This window comes from Lissotriton helveticus, chromosome 3_2, assembly GCF_964261635.1.
Source record: "Lissotriton helveticus chromosome 3_2, aLisHel1.1, whole genome shotgun sequence".
In the NCBI taxonomy this organism is placed as follows: domain Eukaryota; kingdom Metazoa; phylum Chordata; class Amphibia; order Caudata; family Salamandridae; genus Lissotriton; species Lissotriton helveticus.
The window spans coordinates 406784482-406811431 of record NC_136062.1 but is presented as its reverse complement, the minus strand read 5'-3'; the positions used below and the strand labels follow the sequence as shown (position 1 = coordinate 406811431).

The following is a 26950-nucleotide window of genomic DNA, read 5'->3' as shown; positions in this document are numbered from 1 at the left end:
AGAACTGTGAGCTGCTGCAGCCTGCAGGCCAGGCCCAGGCCCCGCCGTCAGACCTCAGGTCAGGACCAGGTGTCAGGTGAGTGTGTCCAACTCGGTCCGAGCCTAGGCTAACTAGTGGTCTGAGGGAACACAGCGGCCGCGGCATGCCGGTCGGGCCCCAGAGGCACTTCTAAATGGTGCGAGGCAGGGCCCTGCAGAAGTATTTGATGCCTCAAAACAGAAATTAACACTGAACTGAAGAGTGTATCCATCAGATGGCATTTTTGTTTTTTCAGGGACACATACCAGAAGTTATTGACACTGTTCTGGGCGAGAAAGCATATGTTAGCTATGAACTTCGACTATGGGAGCTTTCTTCTCGTTCTGAAAAAGGTAACTTTGGGAAACCACACTCTGCCTTCAAGGGCTGGTTTGGGAAGAACTCCCTGCGATGCAATAGCAGTAAATGGCAAATTACTGTTTTAGGGTGGTCACTGTCTTGTGTTTCTTTCCCTTTAGTTTTAAGTTGTCTTGTATGTTGTACTGCTGGTGTGATTACTATAAGGTTGCAAGTGACATGTGCATGTGTGTTCCATATTTGACTTAACTAAACTTGAAAGCCGACAGGAACTAAACTTGAAAGCCGGCAGGGAATCTCCAGTCCAACCTCTGGGGTGCGAAGTCGACTCCATTCGTTGTCGATAAACTGGGAACAGTATCATCTATTTTCAGGTTTTGGACATACCAGACGTGTGGTACGAATTTAAGATACCCATTTAGATAAGTTCTGTCCTCCTCCCATCCTGTTTCTGGCGCGCTTGCCTCGTGTTTACTTCTTCGCCTCCCTGCTCCGCTCTAGCATGAGGCACAGCTCAATTAAACAGACGTGACACAACATTCAGTATTACCCCCAACAAATAAAATGCTAAAAGCGAATGGCAGTCATTAGCTTGAGTTTTAACCCGGGTACAGTCGTGCGCTGGACGGCTGTACCTGACATGGAGCCAGGGAAAGACCAGGACAGCCGATGCCTCAGCTGCCACCTTGCCCCCACAGGTCCTCACTTGCATTTTGACCCTTGACACCCTGAGAGCAACTGTCGGGTAGGGTGACCAGCAGCACTGGGGTTAGGACTGCAGGCCCAGGAGGTGTGAGAGGTAGCCCACTCAACCATCATTTTAGGGGGCTGCCGTTTAATCATCCCTGGCCCTTTCTCGGGTGCCTGCCCACCACTAGCCAGCAAGCATCGTCTCGCACTCACTCTATGGCTGTTGCATCAACTACCACCCCGCACTCCTCCACCTCGGACCAATGGCTAGTATCCCCTTGTAACAATGGCGTAGCAGGATCCCTGTAACTTCACCCCCATAAATGACTATCCGGAACATCTGCTCCCTCTGTCATATGGTGAGTACATAGGGTCAAAGGTGCATGGTTTGACCAGGGAAGCAGTGCTGAGCCCAAACACAAAAAAAACACTTTTTATAGATGACGAGTTCTTTCTGTCTGTTGGCGAGGTTACCCTGAGACCTCTGTGGTTGGTGCAAGAAGTTAGCACCATTGCATTGCATGATTTTGCTCATGAGGAAATGTCACTCTTAGTTGTTGAAATGTCACTCATAATTACACTGAAATTATGAAAATGTCACACACAGCAATATGAAACCTTGGCAACTATGTCGATGTCCAGTAATAGACACACCACCGCCTCCCAAGTGCTTCCTTGTTTTTTTAGCCGTCTCTCTCCCGCCCGCCCACTGTCCGTGCCTCCTCCCTCCCTCCCTCCCACTTATAGATACACTTGTTAGGATCATATTTACATACTGTGATAGAATAGATAAATAAACAGAGGCCCATAGGCATCTAATGAAATAACTTATATGAGTAGGGTGTCAGCCCCCCTCAATCAATAACCTAATTTATTACACCATCTTACCAAGAAGCGTTCGGATAGTGTAGTAATAATGTTGAAATGTGTTGGTCATGGTTATGATGAAAACATAACAGCCCTACCAAGAGGTTTTGTTAATAGGAAGGTCACGGCATAATGGTCTCTGAAAGTACTTTTCAAAAGAGGCAGCCTAACAATTCGCGTTATTTAAGGCCAGAAGGCACCATTCAGGTATGGCCGCCACGTTAACCTACTTGGACGAATCTAGCGAACGCGACGGAAAAGGAACTCTGCTCTCGGAAGTGACAGGCCCGCCCCATCCTCACGAGCCACCGTAGCCAATCGGGAAACGCTACGGAAGCCGGCAAGACGGCGGCCCCGCAACGCTAGCCTACAGTCGGGCCAATAATGTCCGCGATAATGGGGAGCAGGAGGGCTTAAAGAACAGCGCTAGGAACCGGGGAGGCGTACAACGCGTGGAGGGCAAACTCCGTGCTAGCGTGGAGAAGGGGGACTACTATGAAGCGCACCAGATGTACCGCACCCTGTTCTTCAGGTAAGGCAGCTGGCGTCCTGCAACCAAAGCCTGGTCTTCCAGGGCTTTCTTTGCTCTTTAGTGGAGCAACTCACTGTCGTCAGGCCCGCCCCCTCACTCGCAATGGCCTGTTTTGCGGCTTTAGCGTTGATGTGACTTTTTGATAGGTCAGAAAGAATGTCAGTTTGAGGAAGGCCCGATTTTTTCCTCATATAGAAAGTGTCAGTTGCTTTCGCGTCCTTTAAGTCAATGGCCTACCTGTCATTGGCCTTGCTCAGTGTCACTTACGCACTGAATGCCGTGCCCTAACAGTACCGTAGACGTGTCCATATGCTTCTGTCAGCTGGGGTTTAACGCAATGTGCAATATAATATGTAAAGTTTTGGTAGGGAATGGGAGCGGAAATGCAGGTCGCCCAGCACTGACCTTTTAACCAAACCACTAAGTCAACTGTATGTTGACTTTTAATTTTAATTTTAATCCAGACCTGCAATGTTATAAACAACTCGTGTGTCCTAGAAGGTATTCTCTTGTTTGCCCAATAAAATAGATTCCTTGCGTGTGTTAACTCTGACACGAGACCGATTGAATAGTATGTGTATGTAGCTTGTCTTGGGTAAGGTTTCACTTGTGTGTACTTCTAACGCATAGAAAAGTCATTCTGTTCATCTCCATTTTTTGCCCCAAGTTATTTTAAATAGAACCAACCTTATAAAGCTAATTAATTCATTACCAGGTCTTGGAGGAATAATTCCCACGGATCTGTATAGGGTTGGCTTTATACCCGGCCCTGAGGTAGGCAGTTGAGTCCGCTATAACATGGTGGTCAACCCTTTTTTGGCAGAAGAGATATTGTCACATAATGCCACATTGGAATGCTGGGGGATCTTGGTAGTAGAAGGGGCCCCGGGGCCATACCCTTTAGTATTCAGAACATCGTTTATTGCCAAAGTTTAAGCTATTGGCATTGTAAATGGCAATGCCTTTTATTTAGGTTTTAAAACAAAAACAAAAATGAAAGGCATTATTTGCAATGTCAATAGCGCAAACTCGCGTAAATACGAAACCTATTGCATTGCAGATGCTTGTTTTAATTTCTCAGCAACTACTGAACGGATTTACACCATTTAAAAAAAGGTCGCTTTCTAAACCGAGCACTACCTTTTTGCCAAATTTGAGGTAATTCCGTACAGCAGTTCGGGCTGTAGGCTATCTCAATATTTCCTATGGAAATTAACACACGAAAAACATGTTTTGGGACCCACCTTTTTTCTCAGCCCCCGCTTGATGAATCACCCCCAAACTTTCAGGATAGGAGCTGACCTGAATCGACTTTTTTTTTTTAGAACTTCGCGAAGATTCGTCAAATGACGCAAAAGTTATTAGCAAATCAAAAAATGCTTTCGCTATGGAAATTAGGTTATAACTACCTACTGGCGACTGCCAGTAGGATATATATATGTACAACAAAAAGCTCAAGAAACCTCTACCTCCATCTACACAGCTCTTTACAGTTTTAATTTGAAGAATATGAAAAGGAACACTCTGGTAAAACCATTTAAGGAGGAGATCAAGTCTTGTGGTTATCAATTGTTACACCATTAAAATAAGCATCCTGAACTCTAAATCCATACCTAAATGTGCTATCCTGGGCAAAACACAGGGCATTCCCTGTGTGAGATCCTGAAAATCTTTGAGCACTTGGAATAACCACACAAAACAAGATTAAGAAGTCTAAAAAGTTGTACAAATCTGTACGGAAAAAAATCTGCTCTAAATAAATAAATATATATATATATATATATATATATATATATATATATATATATATATATATATATATATATATATATATATATATATATATATATATAGTGAACATTTAAAAAAAAAAAGAAATTAGCCCTGCTTGACAGATTTAGACCACAGGCATAATAGGATGGTAGGAACTGAAGAGATATTTAACAAAGAGGTGTTCTGTTTTACACAGTGGGCAAGAGGAGGCACATTTAGTATCACAAGCAGCAACTTTTAGGGTATCACACATCACGTGTACAGTGATGAAACGGATGCAAAACACAGAACAGATATCTTAATACAAAAGGTACTTTTCGGTTTTGTAACAAAACAATAAGGTAAATAATTTGTGGAAGTTATCTTTATTTTTGATTTACAAGCTCAAATAGTTTTTCCATATTAAAAACAAAACCAATTCAAAATGAGAATATTTTAATACGTTACCACACCCTTACCCAAATGATACCATAAGCAGCAGTGTGTGGATTTCCGTTTAAAATCAAACTACCTTCCTATTCTACATTGGTTAGACCCAAAGTTTTATTGTGCAAATTTTCGCTGAAAAGAAAATCCTACAAAATGTCATTTTCAAGTTTTATCCAGGACCACTGCTCACATTTTCTCTTTTAAGTCTGCCCAGGGACAGAACAGAGATTACTCCAGTTTCTTCCTTGTTTTAAATATTACAAAGGATTACAGCTCAGTTTGCGGCTGGTGCTGTGAAAACAATATCCAGTATTCAGATCAGACAAGTCAATTGCATTTTCTAGTGCAGAGATAGTCAATTCTGGTAGAGAGTGTTATTTTACTTATTTTAGGACATTTATTAATAACCACAATAATCCCTCTCTTTAGCCTTCTAGTAGTTCAGAAAGTAATTTGTAAACAACCCAAACAGTCCAGTGACTGGTTAGAAAGTAATATCACTATAATAATGGTTTCAAGACTTGTATGTCCAAAAACCCCAGTATCAGCACAATGCTGTAATACACCTTTTGGTCGCACATTGTTCATAGTCACTGGAACGTTAATTCCACTAATAGATGCTTAGACTAGACAGATGACTAGAAAGCGCAAAGCCCTTCCTCTGTACTCGGTTGGGATTTACTAATGTGATATATTGTATTCCCAGAATAACACTGGGCATGAATCCTGCAACCCAATCCAATCGGTTAAAAGCCCTTTTACAATTCTGATTTTGTTCCTACATCATGGAGGTTCATCACTGTTAACAGTGCTTATGTGGCGGCACATAGCAGGTCACAGTTTTGTATTATTACAATTTAGAGTGAAAAAAGTACTTCTGCCCCTGAAAATCTGAGATTAACCATAGATTAGGACAACTTTAACCAAACAAGCAACTAGCTTGAAGACCAGTAAAATGCCATAGCCTTTTATATCCTACAATCACATACTTATAAATAAGGCACAGTTAATACAGGAGTCAAGTTTCCATCTTCTAAGAGTTTGGTCATTTGGGTGTCCATCACCAAATGGTGGTACAATGGGTATAGCGAGTGTTCAGACTACGAAAACAGTGACAGCACGTTGAGGCACCTTTTCTAGATGTCACCATTATATAAATGAGTCATTAGTACCAAACAGCCTCTTCCAACAGTTTGTTGTGTACTATCACACTCAAATCTATAGCCTGGACACCTCAGAAGAAAGTGTACAAGAACAGCTGAGAACACATTCCACAGCCATGATAACATTAGGAATGTTGGAGAGCCCCAGTAACCTCCAAAAGGCACATGCTAAAATACTGCTAATACCGACAGTTTGTTGATTTAAGTCCAAAGAACACCACCTTCTAGAACCAATATACCATGAGGTACAATACATTGCAGCACTATGGCAGCCCAGCAACATTGCATTCTAGAGCTCTGGTACGTGCATTACTACCAGGTACCCAGAGTACTAACGGGAAAGTAAGGGCAAGAAGAGCTGTTTTCAGAAAAATTGCAAAAGCAACCTATTCTGGAGCGGCAAGAACATCTGCTCAACACATTATAGAACTATGGTATGTTAAGACAAGTAACAACACAATGCTGAGTTCTAGTAGTAATAAAACAAAAAGAGCTTGTAATGAGATGGAAACCCCATGAATGGCATTCAATACTAATAGTAACTTCAAACATGACACTCCTAGAAATAAGGCAAGACTCTGGATAACTCATTAAACTTGGACCACAAAGATCATTAAACCTCTGAGAGCACTCATTTACTTGATTACATGTGGCAATAAGCATCTGCTTAACTGGTGACAAATGGAGACAGACACTGGAACCATGGCTGCTGGCAGCACCACACTGTGGTACCACAAACTGTTTCTACATGGACTATGCAGTACACAACACAACCAACAATCCCCACACAGTGCGTTTTGGGGCGCTTATGGCTTTCTCTTCTATACGGACGAGTGTACAAGGCTAGATACACAGACGTGGTCGCAACTTATGGGTGACTCTCCTCTGAGACAAGAAAACCAAACCACATGCACTGGACCACAGACATGCCGTCGTTCTCAAGTCAGACGTATCCGCCACTCTGTGGCCACTGTCGACCCCGATTAACTATCTTGTTTAAAAGAGGATCCTGCAATGGTTGTAACCCTTCTGTTAGTTTACGTTACAGAGATCATAAACTATCACACAAGAAAACTAGTAAAACATCTGCACTGTACTTTAAGACAATCTGCAATGAGTTTCTGGTTGGGACGTTTGCTGCGTTTAATGTAGCACCTTACACATTCAGAAAAAGTACTCATGATACGTCTACTTCTGGAAGCTAGGAGGTTGATGAAAATGCCTCTACTTCCTGCTAAATTGGAAGATGCGAGGCAGCCTATACTTCAGTTAGCACTGGTAGACCTATTCTTTTCTATAGGTTCTCTGCAGGTCAGAGGAATACATCGAAAGCATGACTGCACGAGAGATGGCATGTCGCTCTGGACCACAAGGCAGCAATGCAAAGACCACCCAGATAACCAAATCTTTCCACTTTTTCCACTTGTACTGGTTGATTATTTTGAGTACCTGGGTACATTTTTAGAAGTTCTGAAATATCAAATGCTGTTAAAAAATATATATATAAGTAAACAGGACACAAAGTGTCAGTGATATGGGGAAATGTTTTTCAGCAGAAGCGTCTCGGAACCTTTTGAACACACAGCATCCAATGTTTGATACTTTAGGCTGGTATAGTTCAGCCCCTTTCTTATAACAGCCAACTGTACACATTTCTGACAGAGCCACCTCATAGAAGACATTCTCTATCCCACAGCTGTTCCAAGCATCTGGCAAGATGAGATAATCTGCCTCCTTGCACCAAAGTTTCTTGAAAGAAGATTCATCTCTTATCATGTATGGTTCCAGGGAAGCCAGTCCTCTACATAGGATACCTAAGGTCTGCAGCCTGAGTAGTGATCACCTGAACTAGCAGACCGATGTGCAGCTGAGTTCACTGGACTCCTGCAGCGACACCACCATGAGTCCGCTGGGGCTGTCGAGTATGTTAGGCTCACTAGAGCACTGCCGGTGGCTGAGGCCTGACTGCAGCAGGAGGCACTCATCCCCATTGTCTTGCTCCTCTACCATCCCTGTGTGCATCTTGGTGGTCATGGCAAAAAGCTGGATGTCCGAGTGGGCGTTGGCCACCGTGTGGCGGCGGACACTGCCGCACTTCTCCAGATAGGCCTCGCCTTCATGCTCGGTCAGTGGGGTAAGGGGAGGCTCACTGGTGTGCCGTGGTATAATCTGGCTGGAATAGGTCTGCACGTATGTCTTATGGTGGCATCGCAATGGTGCTCGCTCTAGAAGGGGAAATGAGAAAGAAGGAACAGTCAGTGCTGGGTCAGACCAATCATCTTTCAGTTATCAGAAAATCACAGTCCAACACAGCAGCAAGTGGGGCTACTCACCATTAGGGTACACGTCTATAAGCATATGGACAGACTTTGCAATGATATGGAGTGTAACATAAGACTAACCCAAGAGACCATGCAAAACTCACACATCTTTAGATGCTACTGACGTGCACAGAAACAGGAGCAATATGCATATGGTGATATGGCAGGAAAACCAATACAACAAGCAGTGGTGGCTGGTTGCTTTTGAAAGTGGTGCAGCTATCAGGCAGGCCCTCCAAGAATGCTATTGGGCTCAACCTCAAAGCTCTTGATCGTGGTCCGTTATTAACGGTGTTTATAGCAGGCCACGTTTAAGAGACCTGGAGTTGAGGCTGAAGGCAGTGTGAGTTTCTCACACTGCATGGCAGTGTGAAAAGCTAAATAAAATTGCATATTCAACTTAAAAAAACAAAACGTACTTACCTACTCCTCTCCGGTCCCGCAGTCTGTCGCAGAAAGGCAGGAAGGGGTCTCTGAGCCAACTCTCCTAATCAATCCTGATGGTGCTCTCATGTTGTTAACTAGCATGAGAGAATAACCAGGATTGATTGGAGTGGGCTGACTCAGCACTCCTTCAGGCACTGGAGGCCTGGGCCTTCTCTCCACCCAGCAAAGACAGCTCGGATTGGAGAGGTTTGAAATGCGCATGCCAGGCTGACTATCACAAGACTGCTGGCCAAAAGGCATGCATACTTTAAACTAAGTGTGCACCACTCTTCCTCCCCTGTCAGCCATAATGGCCATGCCCAACACTCTGCTTGGGCTGATCGGTGCAGTGAAAAATAAAATGGTAATAACATTTTATTACCATTTTATTGATCAGTTTTGCTATGCTGGTAGCGGGATGAGCGATGCCTCTCTGCGCTAATAGAGGTGCCACAGCTGGCATGAAATAATAATTACATGAAATATACCAATACTTCAGGTTATAGTTCCTTTATTGAGCCAACACTATGACTGGCGCCTTTCCTAGGTCTGTCAACAGCAACTGACCAGGAACTACACCATTCCAGAACTACACACTTACAAGATTCCAAATGAGAATGATAGGCCAGCACAAGGCTGATGGTCTTAAAGTTACAACACACCACTTCCTTCACATTGACCATAAACAGAAGAATTAATATCCATGTGAAAGCAAATAATAGCAAAAAAGTTAACTAAAGACAATATACATAATACAATATTAAACAGGTGTAAGGAATGCAAACAGACAAAACATAACCTACAAAAATACACAGTAAAATACATAAAATGATGACTACAACTGACAACATTTTCTTGATAAATAATCCACACATGCTTAACACAATAATATTGAAACATCACTGGTGCTCTTCTAGGCTTGGTAAAACTCATCCTAATATTTTGTCCTCTCTCTCCCTTCACATTACGAAGATGCTCACCATCACCTCTACCACTCACTCTCATCCTCACGCTCATTACAATACCCCTCATTGGTCATCACCCCTAGGCCGCTGCAACCTTCTTTCTCCTGCATCATTCTACGACCAGCAAATTCCTCCTCCCTTTTCTTCTGATAAAAGGCAGCTCTCCTTTCATTCCACCTTAGTCAATTTTGAAATTCTATCCAATCCTCACTCACACTTTGCACTTTAAAAGGACCTTTGGACTTTGAAAATCTGCATCTACTCCTCATCTTCATCTAGTCTGCCTCCCCTAGATCAACTATTCTCCTCATCCCTCAACCCCATCTTCTCACCCTGGTCGCAGATCTTTACATGAGACACCACAACCTCCTTGAGCACTTGCCACAGCAATCCCATCCCGGGTACCCAGCTTCTCATTAGCTCAAACAGTGATCAACCAGTGGCACATAAAAACAGGGTATATGCCCACACAAACACCTGCATGTCAGTGGTCAGATCCATCTTATTCTTTATAGCCATTTCAATCACCCATTTAATGGTCTGATTTGCCTGCTATATCATGCCATTCAATTGGGGATTCATGACGGTTGTTCTTATGGATTGCATACCAACCTCTCTCAGTTTTCTCATTTTGCCCGAGCACACCTCTGTGTCCCATATTGTCTTTCACCAACCAACTTGGCATTCCTTCTCTGGAAAAAGAATTTTCTTAATGCCTTCATAGTGTAGGCTTTGTCAATCTCCAAGACCCATTCCACCTCAGTCCATCTAGTCTGCAAATCCACTTACAACTGCAAAGTGCTTACATTCAGGCAAGGTAAACTTAGAACCAATAAAGTCCATAGCAACTTTCATCCCCTGTTCTCCTGGGTCCTGCCGCTGTTCACAAGTAGCAACCTCTTCTCACTCTCGCTCTACATACTACATACATGCTGACAAATGTTACCACATCCTTGTGCATACCCAGCCACAAAAAGGGTTCTTTAACCACATGGTTGCTGCACATATTTATCTGCTGTGCTGCAGATGCATATTTACCATTGTTCATGACGAGCTCAGCTCGTCATGAGCACACAATCAGTGTACTGCAGGACGAGCTGAGCTCGTCATGAGCATGGAAGGGGTTAACCCTGGTAATGGGGAGAGACTCACTTAAATATTCTTCCGTTGCTGCAAAAACGGCCCTGTAACAAAATCGGCCGAAAACCGGCCCTGGCAAAGAGCGCGGTCGCACCCCCAACCCCCGGCCCTCTCTCCCCCCGCCCGGAGGTGGGGTGGGGGGCCGGCTGAGCATTTTGCGAGGGCCGGTTTTGGTTCCCAGTCCGGCCCTGCTTTTCCTCTGTATGACTTTCCTAATCACCTTTCCTACTCTGGTCAAGGTGCGGTCCTCTGCATCCGATTCTAGCCATTCTTGTTACTATTTCCCCAAAACTCAAGTAATCTCTCTCAGGTTCATATTCAATTGGTATTCAGAACAAGCAGTCCACCTGCCTATTACTCCACCCTAGAATGTATTTCTACTTCGAACGTACACTCAGACAACAATTTGATCAATTGATTTCATTTGTGTGCACGGTTTTCCTTAAACTTACAAATATGTTCTGAAATGGTCCAGTACTACCCATTCCTCAACCAGTGTCTTTTTATTACTTAATAATTTATTTCAGTGGGAGAAAAGGAACATGACAAATGCTACACTTTATCCTTCCATTCAGGACACTGCAACAACATTGCCTCAATAATTTATGAGCTAGCATCAATTGTCACACAAATTTAACTCTTCACATCAAGGGGAGTCAAAATGTTGGTGGCACAATTCTTCTCCATGATGTTATTGGAGGCATCATCATGTCTGTTAGACATTTCTAAGTGTTTCCCTTTACTTAACAGTTCCTACATTGTTTCTGTGCAGCAGAGCAAACTTCGGCATTTACTCTAAATATTCTACATCACCTTCCAAGATGTTATGCTAGTTTTTTATTAAATGTAAAACATGCTTTTCCTAAATGATCTAAAACATTTTTTACGTGAGACATTATGCTCCTCCTCTGTCTTTTCAAAGACCAAGATCTCATCTTGGAATAGCAATACAATTTTTGGATACCCAAACAACTGACTCATCACACATTGTAAAATGCTTGCAGATGAAGCCAGACCAAATCATAGCCACGTAAATTGTAATACTACCTCTGACATTATTAAAGCAGTCAAACATTTTTCATCTTAGTAATGCTTACTTTGTTGGTAAGCACTTTTCATATCAGGCCTTGAGAAGTATTTACCGTCATTTAACATTAATTATTGGCAGAATAAGGTTAAGATTGAGGCTTCTTAGGTCCACACAGAACCTTAAATTTCCTTGTGGCTACAGACTAGGGAAACACATTATGCTGCCTTGATAGGCTCAAGGACTCTCTCTTACACCATCATAATCAGGGATCTTTAACTTTTTCTGTAGCGAGAGACACTTCTGATCAATGAAAATCATTGTGAGCCACTCACGGCTTGCAGAATGTTACCAGACACCCCCACCCCCAGTTTCATTGAATCTCAACTTAATGTCCATAGAGCCAAATGATAGGGATTTAACAAATTACCTTGACTACGGGCACTGTGACCGGGCAGCCACGTGTGTAAGTGATAGCATGGTCTTTGAGGGATGTATGTAGATGTGTGTGTATCAATGGGATATGGGTGAATGAGTGTCTGCATTGCATGTACTTGTGGCACAGGACATACCTTTCGCCATACATATCTAACACAGAAAAACAATCATTTTTTTTAAATGAGAGAAATTTAAGTGCAGAAAAATATTCTGCGAAAGATTTTCATAATATGGAATATTTTTCTGCACTTTAAATTTCTCCTACTTAAAAATGGCTGCTTTTTAAAGTTATAACACCAGGTCTACCAGCCTCTGAGACCAAGATGGTTCTGTATGTAAATACAAACATTGAAATGGGAGAAAATTAAACTGAAGAGTTAACTTGATATTTGTATGAATTCCATAAAACTTGTAATTTAAATTCTCATATTTCAAAGTGTTGCATTTACAAATATTAGGCATCTAGTACCCAGTGGCCTGTAGACAATGCCATATTTATAACAGACAAATACAGCCATTTGCTTAAATAGGAGGAATTTAAAGTGAAGGACACATGCTCATTAAAATATTAAGACGTAATTGGCTTGATTGAAAGTGGAGAAAAAAATTGAATCAATGTTTCATAGGAATTTTTATCCACTTTAAATTGTCCCATTTAAAAACAATTACAGTATTGTTCAGTTATAAAACATGGCATTGTGGCTACTGGGAGCAAAAGGCCTGCTGTTTGTAAATGCAAGACTTTGAAATAGGATACATTTCAAATGAAGAGTTAACTTGATCATTAAGTAAACTCTGCCTTTTAATTTTCCCCCAGTTAAAAGCATTCAGAAATGCACCAATATTGAGTTGATAATGACTTATTTAAGATTTAAATACCTTAGTGCTTCAGTTCATGATCTCCGTGCCCAGGGTCATAAACCTGACTCCAGCACTGCTCATTAACAGCCCCTGCTGTCTGCAGCCTGAAGACAATAGTGTAAAGTAAACATTTTATTTTAAAAGGAAAATGTGTCCCTGTGTTTATTTAAAAATAAAATCAAGGCTGTGAGCTACTGGTGGCTAGTGATCGGCTGGTAGAAACCTGATCTAGATCTACATACTGTTCACCTCTTCTCTTGACACTTTTGAATTTGCTTTTTCTTGTGTTGCACTGGTGTAGTTCCCTTCTTTAAATTGATTGTGTGCACATCCTTTCATTAAACCCACCCCCTCTTGAACACCAAACTGGCATCCCCCACTATCTCGTCTACATTTGTATCCTCTACAGCATCATTTGTTGTGCTCTTTTATGAATAGTATTTGTAAGTCAAATTGCTGAATTCATTCAATCAATCAATCAATCAATCAATACATTTATAGAGCGCACTACTCACCCGTAGGGTCTCAAGGCGCTAGGAGGGGGGGGGGGGTGCCTTTACTGCTCGAACAGCCAGGTCTTGAGCTTCTTCCTGAAGGAGAGGTGGTTCTGGGTCAGGCGTAGGTCGGTCGGGAGGGAGTTCCAGGTCTTGGCGGGCAGGTAGGAGAAGGACCTTCCTCCTGTTGTCGCTCTTCGGATGCGGGGGACGGCGGCGAGGGCGTGGCTGGTTGATCTGAGGTGTCGCTTGGGGGTGTAGAAGTTGATTCGGTTGTTGAGGTAGTTCGGGCCTTGGTCGTGTAGGGCTTTATGTGCGTGGGTGAGGAGGCGGAAGGTGATTCTTTTGTTGACGGGGAGCCAGTGCAGGTCTCCCAGGTGCCCGGAGATGTGGCTGTTTCGTGGGATGTCGAGGATGAGTCTGGCTGAGGCGTTCTGGATCCGCTGGAGCCTCTTCTGGAGCTTGGCAGTGGTTCCGGCGTAGAGGGCGTTGCCGTAGTCCAGTCGGCTGGTGACGAGGGCCTGGGTGACCGTCTTCCTGGTCTCGGTGGGGATCCACCAGAAGATCTTCCGTAGCATGCGCAGGATGTTGAAGCATGACGAGGAGACGGCGTTGACTTGTCTGGTCATGGAGAGGGAGGAGTCCAGGATGAAGCCCAGGTTGCGTGCGTGGTCCGTCGGCTTGGGTGCGGTGCCCAGGGCGGGGGGCCACCAGGAGTCGTCCCAGGCGGAGGGCGAGGAGCCCAGGATGAGGACCTCCGTCTTGTCTGAGTTCAGTTTCAGGCGGCTGGTCGTCATCCACTCGGCTACATCTCTCATCCCTTCGTGCAGGTTGGCTCTGGCGGCGGCGGGGTCGTTGGTCAGGGAGAGGATCAGTTGGGTGTCGTCGGCGTAGGAGATTATGTTGAGGTTATGTTGGCGTGCGATGGCCGCGAGGGGGCTCATGTAGACGTTGAAGAGGGTGGGACTCAACGAGGATCCTTGAGGGACGCCGCAGATGACTTCGGTGGCCTCTGACTTGTACGGTGGTAGGCGGACTCTCTGTGTTCTTCCGTCGAGGAAGGAGGTGATCCATTCCAGTACCTTCTCCTGGATTCCGATGTTGCCAAGGCGCTGTACTAGGGTGTGGTGGCAGACAGTGTCGAATGCCGCGGAGAGGTCCAGGAGGATGAGGGCCGCTGTTTCTCCGTTGTCCATCAGGGTTCGGATGTCATCGGTGGCGGCGATGAGGGCGGTCTCCGTGCTGTGGTTGGCTCGGAAGCCAGACTGTGAGGGGTCGAGGGATCCATTCGTCTCGAGGAAGGCGGCCAGCTGTTTGTTGACGGTCTTTTCGATGACTTTGGCCGGGAACGGGAGGAGCGAGATGGGACGGTAGTTCTTGAGTTCGGTGGGGTCCGCTGTAGGTTTCTTGAGTAGAGCGCTGAGTTCGGCGTGCTTCCAGCTCTCGGGGAAGGTGGCGGTGTCGAAGGAGGTGTTGATAATGTCCCGCAGGTGGGGTGCGATGACGACGTCGGCCTTGTTGAAGACGTGGTGAGGGCAGGGGTCGGTTGGAGATCCGGAGTGTATGGAGTTCATCGTGCAGATGGTGTCTTCGGTGTTGACCGGGGTCCAGGCGCGGAGGGTGGTGGTGGGTGGCGTTGCTGCGGTTATGACGTGCGTCGGTTGGATGCTGAAGCTGTTGTGTATGTCCGCGATCTTGTTGTGGAAGTAGGAGGCGAGGGAGTTGCAAAGGTCTTGCGATGGGGTGATGTCGTTGTTTCCGGCGTTGGGGTTGGAGAGCTTGTGTACATCAATCTCTAAATTCAGTCTGAGTCCAGAAGTATAGGCAATAAACCTATAGTGCTTTTCGGATATCCTTTTGTAGTAATATCGTTTTGTTCTGGGTGCCTCTTGCCCCATTCTTTTAATAACATTTTCTCTAGAACAGTGGTGCAGTGTGGATGAGAGCATGCAATGGAATCACCATGGGATTTTCTATGGCGAGGCCTGCAGTCAGGATAGGAGAGTGTGGCCAGCTAATGTGCATTACTCAGCTGTAGTGTGCTGAAGCACGAGTAAGCTGCTGTGTTATTATTTTATTTCGCCACTGAAGTGCGAGCATGGGTTATTTCAGTGCTGACGCCGATAACAATTACTTGCTCGCCAGTGAGACTGGAAATATAATATACTATGTTCACTGACTCCTTTTGTATAAAATCATTGCAAAAAGTACTAGAATGGTAATTATATATGTTGAGTCTGCTATATTGTCTGCACCTCTGTGGGTTCGGTTGTCACCACCCCATAGAAGTGCTGAGACTGTTCCAAATCCAGTGGCGTCTGTGGGGTGGGGTATAAAATAAGACTTCCCTGACGTCCGGCTGCTGCCTATTCTGCATTCTCTTCCTGGCTTCTTTTCTGCAAAGAGGAAGCACCCGGGCTCTCAGACTCCCCATAGCCCATCATAGTGCTGCAATGTAGTTTAGTGATTGGTCTGAGCACCATTGTTGGGCGCTCAGCTAGGGAATGGGAGCCTGGGCATTTTTCTCCACCGAGGCTGTAATGCAACCTGAGTGGAGAACATGCAAAGTACGCATGACTTTTTGGCTAGCGCAATAGGGCCGGCCAACCAGTCATTGCGTACCCGTAAATTACCCATTACTCCTCCCCCCTACTCTGAGAGCAGTGCGGATCCTCCCAGCCACATAAGATGCCACTGCAGGAAAAAATAATATGAGAACATCAAGTTATCATTTTATTTTTCCTTTTTTTACACAGCCAAGAGCAGTAGGGCAATGCTCCTCTGCCTTAGTGGAGGAGCCGCCACTGGCCACATCCTCGTGAAAATGTATAGTAATTGCACATGAGTTGCACCAATACCTTCAGGTTAAGTTTCGTTTATTCCATCAATACTACAAATGGTGTTGTCCCTAGGCCAGTCAACAACAACTGACCTGGACCTATGCCTCTAAAAAAGCTCCACCTTTACAAGATTCTAAATGAGCGTAATAGGCCAACACAACACAAAGACTAACAATAGCCATATAAAGTGCTGTAATGCTTTCTAATATGCAGTCATGCCCGCCAACACAAAATTATGCAAGACACCTCTACTTTCACAGAAAACAAAATGTTGCCAGTCAACAGTTTCTGGGTGCAAGATTCATAGTTGTAGTGGGGCTGTGGTAAGCAGGCAAGTGCATATTGTATGTGAAATACCAAGAAAAAGTAACAGATATTTCTGTGCAGTAGTCTGAAAACAAGTAACCACTTCTAGAAAAATGTTTATATAATATAGAATTTCCAAGAGTTCTCCAGACATTTCCAATAAGCTTTCTGTAAAAGCTAATAATGAAATTCAATGAAAAACCAAATGTCGTTTAGGGGGTTTTGCGCGGGGCCATTTGTAAAGCTCTTTTTGGGGGGGGGGGGGGGGGGTTTCTAAGGTACGTTGGTTGGCAAATGCAAAAGGTAATTGAGAACTTGGAATAGGTTGGCTAGCATAGGACAGCTTTATCAAGATCTGCTACAAGCTTTACAAATATCTTAGCAGGAATTGTAAGGGTCTCTTAGGAGGGGTTGCAAATGTTCTATTTGGAGTATGCAAGTATAAGGAGCATGTAAAGATATGGTTCAGATTGGTTGGGGGCTACCCAAGATTCGATTGAGTCCGGTGATAGTGTTTCTTGGAGGGTAAAGGGGGTTGGCAGGAGCTCACGTGAGGGATTTGTTTAAGTGTCTATTTGTAGAAATTTAGTGGTAACTTGTTACGTAGGTGACAGTTTGATCACTACGGGAATACACTAATATTTGGCAGAGAAGCCCAGTGTTTTTAGCGCCTGTACTGCACTGCTATGCAGTTAGGACTGCACACCACCAGCTGCAGGAAAAACTGAAAATGGAACAGGCTGGTAAACGCTGGAGCCCCCAACTCTCAACATTAGTCAAACGTGTACACGTTTTAAAGAATATCTAAGAGAAAGGTCTCCTAGCTTCTCCAACACAGCGTAATAACATCTCTTCCAGACACATACTACTGCAGAATATCTGTAGAATATCTGTAGATGTTTTTTGGTTTTGGATAACAGACCAGGTTAGGAATTACAGAAGCTTGATGCAAAAACTTGAGAGTGGCTACGACGGCGCACAAGAAGCTATGAGACCAGACCGAAAAGCAGTGCTTAATTTGACCCTGTGGTTCCGGGTGCTCAGCACCAGCACTTATGACAGTCTGCCACATGGTGGCATTGTCTGTCTAATTAGGATTTGTGCACAACAACAGTTATTTATTAATTCAACGCACCCTAAAATGACTAATAGATGCTGCCTTAGCCATTCTTTTAGCTTTGGGGGCCTGAAATAGTCAGAATTGACGAACTTGCAGGAGTGTGATGGTTAGTAGTTGACTACTGTGATTGGCAGTAGTGGCAGGGGCAATAGGTACTGTGAGCTGCAGTGGCCTAATGACTAGTGCCCTGGAACGTTTGCTGTTAACAAATAAAACAATGCAGAAAAGAAATTTTAATAGAATATGGGTTTATGTAAAACACCTTCTGTACCATAAACTGCTACTTTTTGAAATCAGCAAAGGTCAGTTTTAGACATTTCTGACCACTGCTGGCCGTAGATGCATTATCAAAACACTTCTACATGCTTGTAATCAAAAGGGCCTAAAAGAGGTGAGAGCAGCCAACCCATCCATTTCTCTCACTAGACTTGCTGGGCTGCTAGCCCAAACCCACACTGACACTGAGGTGCCATGATCTGAAAGAATTTTCCAGGTTCTGCAGCCAGAGTGTCCACAGCTGCCAGCTTCCTGCCTGAGTCATGTCTCCCCCATGGCCACAAACCTTTCATCACTCCTTGAACGCTCCGAGAGGAAGCGCGTCATTCCATCGGCCATGGTCATGTGACTTCCTGCTCAAATGCCTTTGTACTGTCCACCTGGAGCTCAGAGTGGATGACTGAGCACTTTACAGAGGACGGGTTTTTAAGAGGGAGCTGGAAAAAGTATATGTTGACACTCGCTCTCCTCCTTCGCAGGTCACAGAACACATTTGGATGTAACAAAAAAAAGGTTGGTAGAGTCCAACTTAAAAGATATAACATTGGTGGATACTGAGCATAGAGTGTGATTAGTATGTCACGCTGTATTTGAGTACTCCGCGTGTGATTAGTATGTCACGCTGTGTTTGAGCTTGCGGCGTGTGATTAGTATTTCACGCTCTGAGTTCTCGGCGTGTGATTAGTATGTCATGCTGTGCTTGAGTTCTCTGCGTGTGATTAGTATTTCACACTGTGTTTGAGTTCTCAGTGTGATTAGTATGTTACGCTGTATTTGAGTACTCGGCGTGTGATTAGTATGTCATGCTGTATTTGTGTTCTCGGCATGTGATTAGTATGTCACGCTGTATTTGAGTTCTCAATGTGTGAGTATATCCCGCTGTGTTTGAGTTTGCGTGTGTGATTATTATTTCACGCTGTATTTGAGTATTCGGCATGATTAGTATGTCACTCTGTATTGGAGTTCTCGGCGTGTGATTAGTATGTCACACTGTATTTGAGTTCTCAGCGTGTGATTAGTATGCCATGTTGTATTTGAGTTCTCGGCATGTGATTAGTATGTCTCGCAGTGTTTGAGTTCCCGGCATGTGGTATGTCATGCTGTATTTGAGTTCTCAGGGTGCGATTAATATGTCATGCTGTAGCTGAGTTCTTAGTATGTAATTAGTATGTCATGCTGTATTTGGGATCTCAGTATGTGATTAGTATGTCATGCTGTATTTGAATTCTCAGTATGTGATTAGTATGTCATGCTGTATTTGAATTCTCAGTATGTGATTAGTATGTCATGCTGTATTCGAGTTCTCAGTATGTGATTAGTATGTCATGCTCTAGTCGAGTTCTCAGTATGTGATTAGTTTGTCATGCTGTAGTTGAGTTATCAGAATGTGATTTGTATGTCATGTTGTAGTCGAGTTCACAGTATGTGATTAGTATGTCAAGTTCTCAGTATGTGATTAGTTGGTCATGCTGTAGTTGAGTTATCAGTGTGATTAGTATGTCATGCTGTATTCGAGTTCTCAGTATGTGATAAGTATGACGAGTTCTCAATATGTGATAAGTATGTCATGCTGTTTTTAAATTCCCAGTATGTGATTAGTATGGCATGCTGCTTTCAAGTGCTCAGTACGTGATTAGTATGTCATGCTGTATTTGAATTCTCAGTATGTGATTAGTATGGCACGCTGCAGTCGAGTTCTCAGTATGTGATTAGTATGTCATACTGTATTTGAATTCTCAGTATGTGATTAGTATGTCATGCTTTATTTGAATTCTCAGTATGTGATTAGTATGTCATGCTGTCTTCGAGTACTCAGTATGTGATTATGTCGAGTTCTCAATATGTGATTAGTATGCCACGCTGTATTTGAGTTCTCAGCGTGTGATTAGTCGGTCACGCTGCATATGAGTTTGCGGCATGTGATTAGTATGTCACGCTGTATTTGAGCTTGCGGCATATGATTAGTATTTCACGCTCTGAGTTCTCGGCGTGTGATTAGTAGGTAATGCGGTGTTTGAGTTCTCTGCGTGTGATTAGTATTTCACACTGTGTTTGCGTTCTCAGTTTGATTAGTATGTTACGCTGTATTCGAGTACTCGGCGTGTGATTAGTATGTCATGCTGTATTTGAATTCTCAGTATGTGATTAGTACGTCATGCTGTATTCGAGTACTCAGTATGTGATTATGTCGAGTTCTCAATATGTGATTAGTATGTCATGCTGTATTTGAATTCTCAGTATGTGATTAGTATGGCACGCTGCATTCAAGTTCTCAGTATGTGATTAGTATGTCATATTGTATTTGAATTCTCAGTATGTGATTAGTATGTCATGCTGTATTTGAATTCTCAGTATGTGATTAGTATGGCACGCTGCATTCAAGTTCTCAGTATGTGATTAGTATGTCATACTGTATTTGAATTCTCAGTATGTGATTAGTATGTCATGCTGTATTTGAATTCTCAGAATAATACACAAAATGCCCACACTACACACGTTTTCAAATACTTATTTTAAGAACCAAACCAAAAGAGTTAAATTTAGTTTGTCAGGGTACTTTTATTTATAACCTTATGACTTTTACAATTCTTTTTATAAACTCTTTTTTATCAAATGTGTGAAGGAAAAAAGCAACATATATACATTCAATACAATTACAATACATATTACATGACATCACTACTAATGAAAAAATAAATGCAACGTAAACATCCTACATACAAAACAAACAATACATCTCAATGTGTTTGTACTTAAATAAATTAGCATACAAAAATCAATGTTCAAAAGAATGGCTTTCAGACTAAGTCAGAGAAGGAGACTATTTCACCAAAAGGTGACCAAATTTACAACCAGCTGACGCTAGTTTACTCAATCAATGAAAGTATTCGCTCCTTAGGTTTTGCCGACGCGTTTTGAATCCAAGTAAGCAAGTTCTTGGATTCTCATCAGGGCTCTGTCAGTTATCGGCAATAGGTGGAAACAACAATAACGTTTTGTTTATTGGTTGAATTTACACTCTCTACTCCCCAAACACACTAACCATACCGAGTGTTTCCGCACATCTACCTGCGTGAATTGGGGCAACTGTGTCTTCTTTCAAATCGGATATGTCCATTGACTGCTTGATTGTATCAATTGTTCCTATAGACAAAAGATTTGTATTCTAAAGGCTGGACATTATTTTGGAAGTTATTATGATGTTCCAGGTGTCCTCTCGGACTAACAGAGATGATCTTACCTTATTTATATGGAGAGTAGCTCAGTGGGTTCAAGGCACCATGGCCCGTTGTTCCATTCCTCACGTATTTTATCTTAATTTCTTATCCTCTGTCTCAGTGTCTTATGTCTCGGGCTGACGGTTAAAGGTGAGGGACAGGATTTAGTCTAGATCACGGGACATCAATACTACGTCCCCCACCCAAAACAGCATGTACCTGTTTATTGTGGCCTGCTCGCTGGTCGTCCTGTTCTCCTCTGAGACCCGCTGTGACTTCCGGGCACGTATGTTTTGCCGATTCCTGATGCGTAAACAAACACGCATAAAAGGTCTCTACAATCTACGTTCGCATTACTTTTAAAATTATTACAGAGGAAAGGGAACACATTACTTCTCTCTCCCACCACAAGCCGTCACTTTTCCGATTGTGCCTGCAGTAGTGGCCATCTTGGAATCTTCCAGTATATATGTCAGCATGACCAAAGGAATCATGGTACTCATAGCTCCTCCGCCTAGCCTAAGTACCATTGGATAATACCATGCATATCTCGAGACTCCTATACGTTTGTTTGGACCCTCTATGTTTATCTGCATGGTATAACTTTTTCAGTGGATGATAATTCTTTATTGCACTCATCATGCCAAACGGATATGTCAGAAAATACAAGCTTGTGATTAACGAGAAGACTGTACTTTTCATTCCCTTGATATTTCTGACAAATTGTTGAGTCCCGTTTGGGTACTGTTAGATTTTAGAATTAGATAAGCCTCTTTCTGCAGCAACACTATCGACATCTGCCGGACGTTTAGTTTTATTCGTACAAAAAAGGATTGACCATTTGAACTCATTTTCGCCAAGCCCTTTTTCCTCAAAGTGTTCCACCATAGGGGCCGTCATGACTTTCTTTTTTAGCCTAGACCTATGTTGGGTAATTCTCGTATTAGCTTGCTGATTTGTTTTACCAATGTAGATTTTATTACATGGACATGTTATTACATAAACAACATTTCTCGTTTTACAGTTTGTGAAGCTTTGATGTTTCCATTTAACTCCAGCATGGACAAACTCACTTCCTTCGTTGGTGTTTGGACAGGCCACACAATTCCCACATTTGTGGTGTCCTTCCACTGGCTTCATATTCCATTGGGATAATAGAGTGTTTTTATGTTTTGGTTACGAAATATCTGCTCGCACAATTTGTTGCCCTATACTCTGGTTCGTCTTATATGCAAAGATGGGGCGTGGGAACTGACATTCAAGTCCCTCTAGTAAGTGCCAGTTTTTAAGAACCATTTGTCTCATTTTATGGGTGTCTGGCTCAAACGTGGTAACACAGACCAGTCGGTCCAGTTCTTGCTTTTCTTTAACCTGGAGTAGACATTTCCGGGGAGTGAATCAAGCCCTTTTAAACAAATGTTTTAAAAGTTTTTTGGGGTACCCTCTATGTACCATTTCCCCGCAAAACTTCTGTGCATGTTGTTCATAATCAGTTACTTCGGTACAATTTCTCCTTATACGTAACAATTGCCCATAAGGCAGATTGGCCTTTAGACTCATAGGGTGTGCACTTTTATGATGTAAAATAGTGTTTTTATCTGTGTTTTTCTTATACAGGGCTGCTTTGAGTTCTCCCTCAACGCATGTTAGTTCTAGGTCCAGGAATGTCATCTTAGTTTGGCTATACTCGATGGAAAATTTTATGTCCTGATGTCTAGCATTGAGCCATTCATGGAATACTAATAACTCCGCCTGGCTCCCCTGCCCCAGGAGCCAGACGTCGTCAATATAGCGGAACCATTGGCTAATTTGATCTTTGGAAGGAATATTGTTTTCCACAAATCTTTTCTCGTATTGGGCCGCATAGAGGACCGCCATCTCCGGAGCATAAGGGCAGCCCATGGCCGTCCCCTTGATTTGCATAAAGAATTCACCATTGAAAGAGAAATTGTTATTTTTAAGGGCAATTTCTGCCAGTTTCAAAATAAATGCTGTAGGCACTCTATGTGGTCTTTCCCTACTTTCCAAATATACTTCCATCACCTCTAGCACTTCATCCTGGGGAATCTGCGTGTAGAGGGATGTTACATCCATTGTGACCATTATTTGAGTTGACTGATCGAAAGGAGTCCCTTCGACCTTTGTCAAAAAATCAGTGGTATCTCTCAAGTACGATTTGACATTTCCTACAAATGGCTTTAGAAAAAAAGTACACATATTTCGAAATAGGCTCGAGGCAAGAATCACACCCCGAGACTATTGGGTGCCGTGGGACTTCACTGAGATTTTTGTGGATCTTCGGGAACAGATAGAAGACGGGGATTCTAGGCCAAAAAATTACATTCTTTCGGACCTAGGAATCCTCCATCTTTACCTATTTGCAGAATTTCTATAATCATCCCTTGAATCTCTTTAGTTGGATCTTCCAGTAATTTACTATACCATATGTTATTATGGACTTGTTTCAGGCCCTCTGATAGATACATCTCACGGGGCCAGATGACAACCGTTCCACCCATGTCAGCTTGTTTTATCTCCACTGATGTGTCTTCTTTCAAGCTTTTGATGGCCGCTCTTTGTCCGAAACTGATGTTCTGTTTTACGTATTTTTTGGTCTTCTCCAATTTGTTGATTGATTATAATAAGACCGGTTCGAAGGCATATTTGTTTAGGTATATTCTGACTAGGTATAAATCTAGATTTATTTCTAAGCCCTGTTATCTCATGGCTCGGAGCTATCGGTTGATTTGCAAAAAAAGCCTTTAGCCTAACTTTACAACAGAACTCTATTGCTTCTAATTTAAGTGTAGTGAAGTCTGTCTGTCTGCATGGTACGTATTTCAATCCAAGATTCAACACTGATTCTTCATTTTTAGACAAGATAAACGCAGATAAACATAGAGGGTCCACACAAACGTATAGGAGTCTCGAGATATGCAGGGTATTATCCAATGGTACTCAGGCTAGGCGGAGGAACTACGAGGACCATGATTCGTTTGGTCATGCTGAAGTATATACTGGAAGATTCCAAGATGGCCACTACTGCAGGCACAATCAGAAAAGTGACGGGTTGTGGTGGGAGAGAGAGGTAATGTGTTCCCTTTCCTCGGTAATTATTTTAAAGGTTATGCGAGCGTAGATTGTAGAGACCGTTAATGCGTGTTAGTTTACACATCAGGAATCGTCAAAACATACGTGACTGGAAGTCACAGCGGGTCTCCGAGGAGAACCGGTCGAACAGGACGACCAGCGAGCAGGCCACAACTAACAGGTACATGCCGTTTTGTGGGGGGACGTAGTATTGATGTCCCGTGATCTAGACTAAATCATGTCCCTCACCTTTAACCGTCAGCCCGAGACATAAGACGCTGAGACAGAGGATAAGAAATTAAGATAAAACACGAGAGGACTGGAACAACGGGCCGTGGTGCCTTGAACCCATTGAGCTACTCTCCATATAAATAAGGTATGATCATCTCTGTTAGTCCGAGAGGACACCTGGAACATCATAATTACTTCCACAATAATGTCCAGCCTTTTTAGAATAAAAATCTATTGTTTGTAGGAAAAATTGATACAATCAAGCAGTCAATGAACATATCCGATTTGAAAGAAGACACAGTTGCCCCAATTCACGCATGTAGATATGCGGAAACACTCGGTGTGGGTAGTGTGTTTGGGGAGTAGAGAGGGTAAATTTAACCAATGAACAAAACGTTATTGTTGTTTAAACCTATTGCAGATAAATGACAGAGCCCTGATGAGAATCCAAGAACTTGCTTACTTGGATTCGAAACGCGTCGGCAAAACCTAAGGAGCGAATACTCTCATTGATTGAGTAAACTAGCGTCAGCTGGTTGTAAATTTGGTCACCTTTTGGTGAAATAGTCTCCTTCTCTGAGTTTGTCTGAAAGCCATTCTTTTGAATATTGATTTTTGTATACTAATTTATTTAAGTGCAAATATATTGAGATGTATTGTTTGTTTTGTATGTAGGATGTTTACGTTGCATTTATTTTGTATTAGTAGTGATGTCATGTAATATGTATATGTGTTGTAAATAGTAGTGAATGTATATATGTTGCTTTTTTCATTCACAAATTTGATAAAAAAAGAGTTTATAAAAAGAATTGTAAAAGTCATAAGGGTATAAATAAAAGTACCCTGACAAACTAAAATTAACTCCTTTGGTTTGGTTCTTAAAATAAGTATTTGAAAATGTGTGTGATGTGGGCATTTGTGTATTTTTCTGTTTAAAAAGGGTCCGGCCCACTCCACGTAGGACCTAACTCCATAGCTTCATAAAGTATTTGAATTCTCAGTATGTGATTAGGATGTCATGCTGTATTTGAGTTCTCAGTATGTGATAAGTATGTCGAGTTCTCAGTATGTGATTAGTATGTCACGCTGTATTTGAATTCTCAGTATGTGATTAGTATGTCGAGTTCTCAATATGTGATAAGTATGTCATGCTGTATTTGAATTCCCAGTATGTGATTAGTATGGCATGCTGCATTCGAGTTCTCAGTATGTGATTAGTATGTCACGCTGTATTTGAATTCTCAGTATGTGATTAGCATGTCATGCTGTATTTGAGTTCTCAATATGTGATTAGTAAGTCATGCTGTATTCGAGTTCAGTATGTGATTAGTATGTTATGCTGTAGTTGAGTTATCAGAGTGTGATTAGTATGTCATGCTCTAGTCGAGTTCTTAGTATGTGATTAGTATGTCGAGTTCTCAGTATGTGATTAGTTTGTCATGCTGTAGTTGAGTTATCAGAATGTGATTTGTATGTCATGCTGTATTCGAGTTCTCAGTATGTGATAAGTATGTCGAGTTCTCAATATGTGATAAGTATGTCATGCTGTTTTTAAATTCCCAGTATGTGATTAGTATGGCATGCTGCTTTCAAGTGCTCAGTATGTGATTAGTATGTCATGCTGTATTAGAGTTCTCAGCATGTGATTAGTATGACACGCTGCATTCGAGTTCTCAGTATGTGATTAGTATGACACGCTGTATTTGAATTCTCAGTATGTGATTAGTATGGCATGCTGCATTCGAGTTCTCAGTATGTGATTAGTATGACACGCTGCATTCGAGTTCTCAGTATGTGATTAGTATGACACGCTGTATTTGAATTCTCACTATGTGATTAGTATGTCATGCTGTATTTGAGTTCTCAATATATGATTAGTTTGTCATGCTGTAGTTGAGTTATCAGAGTGTGATTAGTATGTCATGCTGTAGTCGAGTTCTCAATATGTGATTAGTATGTTGAGTTCTCAGTATGTGATTAGTATGTCATGCTGTTTTTGAGTTATTCCCGCGTAATTGCATCCTGCAGTGAGCCCAGACTGCTCGCTATTAACAAATTTGAGACACAAGTTTACAAAATGAATAACACTGATCCAAAGGGAATGAAATGGTCCTGAAATACCAATTGTAAATAACAGTATCACCCAAGATCCCACCAATAGACAGCCTCCTGCCCCCGGGCCCAAGCAAAGCCCTTTCAAGCTACTTATGTGTTTCCCTATTATATGAAAATATTGTGGGTATAAGAAGCAGGCTCAATATTACTGGTGAGTGCTATAAAAAAAAACACGGCAGGATCCCCCACAAGACAAATTTCATGAGCGGAGGAGACACCGGAACATGGTGTGGTCCGGAGGGAACATTTTAGCCATAGAACTAATGATTGCTTTACCACTCCACTAAATAT

General features: G+C 42.6%; 1 protein-coding gene across 2 annotated transcripts in view; it reads right to left on the bottom strand.

Annotated features, from left to right (window-relative positions):
• Nucleotides 1-4548: 4548 nt before the first annotated feature.
• Nucleotides 4549-26950, bottom strand: part of PRR5L (proline rich 5 like) — a 222597-nt gene continuing 200195 nt past the window's right edge. For both annotated transcript variants that reach the window (XM_078684331.1, XM_078684332.1), the window contains exon 9: nt 4549-8016. In XM_078684331.1, coding sequence (XP_078540457.1) covers nt 7640-8016 — 377 coding nt within the window. In that variant the 3' untranslated portion in view covers nt 4549-7639. The remainder of the gene's footprint in view (nt 8017-26950) is intronic.